At 41.4% G+C, this 6,597-nt stretch overlaps 1 protein-coding gene across 1 annotated transcript in view; it reads left to right on the top strand.

Moving 5' to 3' along the window:
- LOC101589501 (myeloid cell surface antigen CD33-like) overlaps nucleotides 1-2,937 on the top strand; it is a 25,611-nt gene extending 22,674 nt beyond the window's left edge. Inside the window, exons 4-5 of the mRNA XM_023704899.1 lie at nucleotides 1,600-1,693; nucleotides 2,931-2,937. Coding sequence (XP_023560667.1) covers nucleotides 1,600-1,693; nucleotides 2,931-2,937 — 101 coding nt within the window. The remainder of the gene's footprint in view (nucleotides 1-1,599; nucleotides 1,694-2,930) is intronic.
- The last annotated feature ends 3,660 nt before the right edge of the window (nucleotides 2,938-6,597 follow it).

The following is a 6,597-nucleotide window of genomic DNA, read 5'->3' on the forward strand; positions in this document are numbered from 1 at the left end:
TATCTTTTATGACTTAGCAGTACTCCATTGTATAAAATCATCACAGCCTCGGTATATGTTTATCAGCTCACAGGCATTAGGGCTATTTCCAAGATCTAGCCAGCACACACTGTGGTGGTACAAACATGGCAGCATACACCGCTGTGAGAGGGGGCTTTTATTTTTTTTCTGTAATTTTATTGAGAGGCAAACAGCAATGAGACAGTTTCAAATCAAATTGGTAGGACAGTTTCAATAATTAACACACTGCAAACATTCTTCCTAGTGGTTATTTGCTGTACAAGGTGCAGACATGAGATCCTATTTGCAAACACTATTAGAACAAATCCCTCTATTCATTAAGAGAATGTAACTATATACCTATCCTAACCATTTTGAATACACAGATACAAAATGGACATTCATCTGTATCCCCTTTTTTGCTTAGTTCCATCATTTGAATATTATAGGTGTGTTAACTCAGCAAAATATTCTAAAAAAGTCCAGTAGTCCATAACAGTATTGGGTCTTTGGGGATTCTTGTCAACAATTTCTGACACTGCCAGTCAAGGGGCTTTTAATTCTTCTCTGTAAATATCAAAAGAAGGAACATCTGTGTCAAATGGAACCACTAGTGTTATTTTTTGAGGAATTTGCACCCTGATTTCCACATTAGTTGCATGAGTCTACACTCCCACCAACAGTGAAGAAGGATAGGGTTCTATGGAAGTAAGGCAAAGACAAGGCAGACCTGAGGATCAACGGAACAGGCTACAAGACACATACACACTCAGGCCCCTTGTCTTTGACAAAGGGGCCAAGCCCTTCACTGGAAGAAAGACAGCCTCTTTAATAAATGGTGCTGGCAAAAGTGGCTCTCCATGTGCTGAAGACTCAAATGAGATCCGTGTTTCTCACTTTGCACTAAACTAAAATCAAACATGAACAAAGCTCTGAACACTAAAATGAAAACACTAAATCTGCTGGATCAGAGAACAGGTAGTCTTTAGACACAGGTACAGCCAAAGACTCTAAGAACAGAACCCTGATGCCATGGGAAATGTTGCCAACACTAACACCCGGGAGCTCATCTCATTAACAAAGTTCTCCACAGCGATAGAAATCATCAACAGCCTGAAAAGAAAACCCACAGAGTAGGAATATACTTTTTCCAACTGTTGCCCAGAAAAAGGACTAATGTATAGAACATGTACAGACCTCCAAATAAATATAACTCCAGTTTTAAAGACAATCCAAGCATGGACAGTTGAAATGAATATGCATTTTTCAGAAGAAGTACAAGTAGCTGCTCGTCTGAGAGATATAACTCATAAGAATCTTGAGGCTCCACCTCACTGCTGGAAGAATGGCGATTAGAAAGAAATGAATAATAACAAATACTGGAGAGTCAGTACAGGAACAAAAAGAATTTAACTTTTTTTTTTCAAGACTTTAACTTTTGACAAGGTGAAGTTCTATTTCCTCGGTGCAGGACAGTTGAGGTACGGGGTAGGAGAGGGTTGAAGAATGACAGGAAGATTCTATCCAAGTGCAAAGGTGAGAAAAGTGATTGGAACGTTGCTTACATGGGAGAATTCAGCTTCCCCCACTTTCCTGCAGGGAAATCAGGGCCCATGGCAGAGGTGTTGCTGCCGGCCATCATGGGGGGGTCTGTCAAGATCCTGCTTCTTGGGCTCTGCCTTATTTTCCTGAGGTAAGAGCTGCGAGGGCTGAAGGAGGGGCAGGGTCCTCAGCACCGGAACAAGACTCTTAATGCTGAATGACACAAGATCTAAAAGCCTGGGAACATGCAGGGGCTGGGATGATATGTATTGCATGAGGGACACTTGTTATCCTTCCACAACTCTGACCCAGCATGGGGAGGTAGCTGGTCCCATCTGCAAGGGCTGGGAGCTTCCTATCTCTTCATATCACCCCTCTAGCCCCCTGGCAGGGCACATGTTCATTGATTCTGCCACTGCACACCCAATGCTTACACCACAAGGTTCTTCTGTCTCTACTTAGAGTGAAGTCCCGCAGGAAGAAAGTGGAAAGTACAGCAGCGGACATGATCTTGCCACAGATGAGTCTCTCGGGTAGGTGAAGTGACATCTCAGCATTGCACCTTTCCCTCAGCATCTTCTTCATGATACCCCAGTGTGCCTGCCTGAGCCACATTGGAGCCACATGTCACCATCCTGAGCCCAGGTGCCCTGCCTGGGTTGCCATGGTGCTCATGCTTCTGTGGTCCCATCTTTTTTTTAAATTAATTTTATCGAGAAAAAATAGCAATGAGACAGTTTCAAAACAGGTTAGTCAGACAGTTACAATAATTAATACATTGCATATTGTTGTCTTCATTGTAGTTATTCATAGTATAAGATGCAGACATGATATCTTGTCTAAACACTATTCGTACAAAACTTTCTTCTCATTGAACTAAGAGAAAGTAGCTGTATATCTATCCTAACTATGTTGTCTATACAGATACATATATATATATATATATATATATATATATATTCAATACAAAATGGTCCTTACTCAGCTATAAAGAATGATAAACTCAAAGCCTTCATATATAAGTGAATGGAAGTTGAAGATGCACAGTGGTTTAAAGAAATGACAAGTTCATTTCTCCTTCCCTAGATGGGCCACATCTGGTATTGGTCTCCATGGAGTGAGACGTTCTGGCCCTTCTAGCTCTTTACTCCCCATACATCCCCTCATCCTCAAAGAGTGACCCAAAAAGTGGCTGTTTCTAAGTCAATGATCTAACTCGGTGATCTAATTCAGTGATCCACACACCATCCAATCATTAGCAAGGAAGGAGTGGGCCTTACTCCTTCTCTTTAAGGCTGTATCCTTGAAGTCGACCAGTGTATGCTTCTCCAGCGAGACCTTTCCAACTGTCTTGTCCCACCATCACTAACTGGTCCTTTTCCTTCCAGAACATAGGCTCTGATCAGCCTCATTACCATTGTCCTTCTTGATGCTGCTCATTCTTGGACTTTATCTTTTCCACCATCCTCAAACCATGTCACTCCTGCCTCTTCTCTCTAAACACCAGCCTCCAGGATGTGTTTGCAGACACAGTCAGGGTCCTCTTCCTGCACAGCCTGAACAGCTGAGAGTCATCGGCATGAACAAAGAAGTGGACAGACACTGCTTCAGGACTGTAGGCCATGCACTGTCCCTGTCCTGCTGGACTCCTGCCATCACCTCTGGTCCTGGTTCCATGAAACTGTCACCACAGTTACCAGCCAGGCTGACCTGACCTGAATCCTTGCACATACAGTGATGACTCCTAAGAAAACATTCCCACTTCTGTGCCCCTCTTGTCACCCTCCAGGCTGGGCCTGCTGTGCAGCTCAATGCATGTGTGTTTGTGTGTGTGAGTATGCACATCTTTGTGTATGTGTGTGTGTGTGTGTGTGTTGTGTGTAGTTCTTCAGTACGTCCCAGGATCCATGGTCAATATATACACTGAGTTCTTGCATAGTTCTGTGTGCAGGTGCAATTCATCCACTGTTCATGGACTTGTGATGACTAACATTGAGTTTCTACTACATGCCAGAATTTTGGGGAGATGGGAGTGACGCCTCTGTCTGCACAATATACCAGTCTCTGCCACCAAGATAAGCAGAACAGGAATAAAATAAATCAATGATAAACATGACAAGTTCAATGTGTACCTCTTGGTTTCTTTTCTTTTTCTTTTTTTAATGTATTTAGTGCAGGGTCTACAGTGTCTCACTATGCAGATTGGACTCAGTGATTCTCCTGTTCTCAGCCTGCCAAGTGCTGGAATTATAGGTGCACACCACCACAGCCAGTCTCAATTGCTGTCTCATGCACCATGGGGGTGGGGCCAGCAGGGCAAGCGGGGATTGAATCCTGGTCCCTACATTGATCTAAGCAGGCACTCTAATTGGATGAGCTGTCTGGTCGGCCCTTATCCCTTGTTTCAGAAGGCTCAGTTAATGGTCACGTGGCCCAGCTCCTTTTGGCTTGATATACAACAGCGCATGATGATGTCAGCCCATGGCTGAGAAACCTAACCCACCTGCGTATAGGAATGCACAAAGAAACAGCGAGGGCCAGAGTCCCACTGTGCCTTCAGAGAACCTGCCACTAGCAATCAGGCCACAGGCTGGGGACAAAATTCTCTACCTGTGGGCCTGGAGGGGTGTACCTGCCCTAAACTGCAGCTGAGGAGAGTGGGAAGGTGGATGCCTCTAGAAGGGTGGTAATGGAATGAACCAGGGAGAAAGGTGAGGAAGTGAAAATGTGCATCTGATGCATTTCATTTTGTTTTATTATTTTTTTTACTGATTTATAATGTTTCTATTATAAGTGGCAACAAAGAGTTGTTTCAAAAAAAAATTCAATGATCTCTTCAAATGTAATTTTAATCCTTTAAGCTAAAGGCAATGATAATTTAATGCAATAAACTAAGTGCATGTTAAAACCTGTATATTCTGAACTCTACAAAGGGGTTCCTATAGCCGTACATGGTTTCTGTGTGTGTCTGTGTGTGTGCGGTACCAGGGATTGAACTCAGGGATCTGTGCTTGCCAGGCTTACACTTACGCCTCTGAGCGATATCCCCAGCCCTAACATATGGGGTTTTTTTCATTTGTTTGTTTTCTTTATTCATAATTTTATTTCATTTTCTTTAGTATCCTACTAGGTATATAATTTTTTTTCATAATTTTATTGATAAACAGATAGCAATGAGACAGTTTCAAATCAAATCGGTAGGACAGTTTCAATAACTAGCACACTGCACACGTTCTTCTTAGTGGTTAATTGCTGTACCAGATGTGGACTTGGGATCCTATTTACAAACACCATTAGAACAAATCATTCTATTCATTAAGAGAATGTAACTATATATCTATCCCATCTACTTTGAATACACAGATACAAAATGGATATTCATCTGTATACCCCTTTCTTTCTAAGTTCCGTTATTTGAATATTATAGGTGTGTAAACTCAGCAAAATATTCTAAAAGAGTCCAGGAGCCCATAATAGCATTGGGTCTTCTGTTTAACTGGTAATGTCAGAAATTATTGACCTGAGTCCCTTATAGCCCAACATAACAGCATGGCTTTACTTCCTCTATTTCGTCTTCATACTTTTCTACTGGATGGACAAGACCAAGGTAAAGCAGGACCTATGCAACAAGAGTTGTAGCTTTTGTGTCTGAGAAGGTCAGTGAAATCCCCTCAGGGTTTATCCTGAGATCCTGTACCTCAGATTGTAGAACCTTTGTCAGTGTTAGCCATGGAGATGAGTCATGGCCCCTCACATATGGTTTTTTGGGGGTTTTTTATTGTTTAGGTTTTTTTCAAAGTTTTATTGATAAACAGATAGCAATGAGACAGTTTCAAATCAAATCGGAAGTACACTTTCAACAAATAATACACTGCATATATTCTTCTTAGTGGTTAATTGCTGTACAAGATGAAGACTTGTGATCCTATTTACAAACACCATTAGAACAAATCATTCTATTCATTAAGAGAATGCAACTATATATCTATCCCAACCACTTTGAATACACAGATACAAAATGGACATTCATAGTTATACCCCATTTTTTTAAGATCTGTTATTGAATATTATAGGTGTGTAAACTCAGCAAAATATTCTAAAAGAGTCCAGTAGCCCATAATAGCATTGGGTCTTCTGTTTAACTGGCAATGTCAGAAATTATTGACCTGAGTCCCCCACAGCTCAACTTAACAGCATGGCTTTATTTCCTATATTTCGTCTTCATACTTTTCTACTGGATGGTTAAGACCATCCAGTAAAGCAGGACCTGTGCAACAAGAGTTGTAGCTTTTTGGTCTGAGAAGGTCAGTGAAATGCCCTCAGGATTTATCCTGAGATCCTGTACCTCAGATTGTAGAACCCTTGTCAGTGCAGCCATGTGGATGAGTCACGGCCATTGCTTGGCCAATGTGCTCTCTGTGAAAGCCTGAGAGAGCTCACATATGGTTTTAATCAAGTATGTACTTACACAATGAACAAGCACTTGCAAACACATTAATGTACCACTACTCCGACTGCTTATCTTGCCACCAGCCATTTAAGCATCGCTGTTCCTACTATTGAAAGCATTTAGTTTTAGAAGCTTTGATCTGGGAAAATTAGATCTCCTAAAGCTTAACAAATATCTGTAGTATGCGATAAGCCAAGAAGCTTTCAAATACATTTTTTAAAAAAAGCTTTAACACAGAAGCACTGACATGAAACAGAAGCTTCCCCCAAAACAAAAGAAGTTATCTTTAGAAAAGACAGTAAAACTATCTCTTAAGACAGATAAATATTCATGCTATACTGTGCAGGTTTGCCTTGGACTCCCCGTGTCACCCAGGTTGGCCTTGAACTCACTGTGCTTCTCCTGCCTCAGCCTTCTGAGCACTCATGTCCATTGTAATAACCAGGAAGAAAAACCCTGACATAGGAGACCTCAGCAATAATCATTAGTGAGGAGAGCCTAAAAAGCCAATATGAAGCACTGTGGACATACACACTTAGTTCACATGTAAAATTTTGCATAAACATACAAGTGCAACACAGACCTAAAATAGAAAAAGGAATATA

This window comes from Octodon degus, unplaced genomic scaffold, assembly GCF_000260255.1.
Source record: "Octodon degus isolate 3935 unplaced genomic scaffold, OctDeg1.0 scaffold00206, whole genome shotgun sequence".
NCBI lineage: Eukaryota > Metazoa > Chordata > Mammalia > Rodentia > Octodontidae > Octodon > Octodon degus.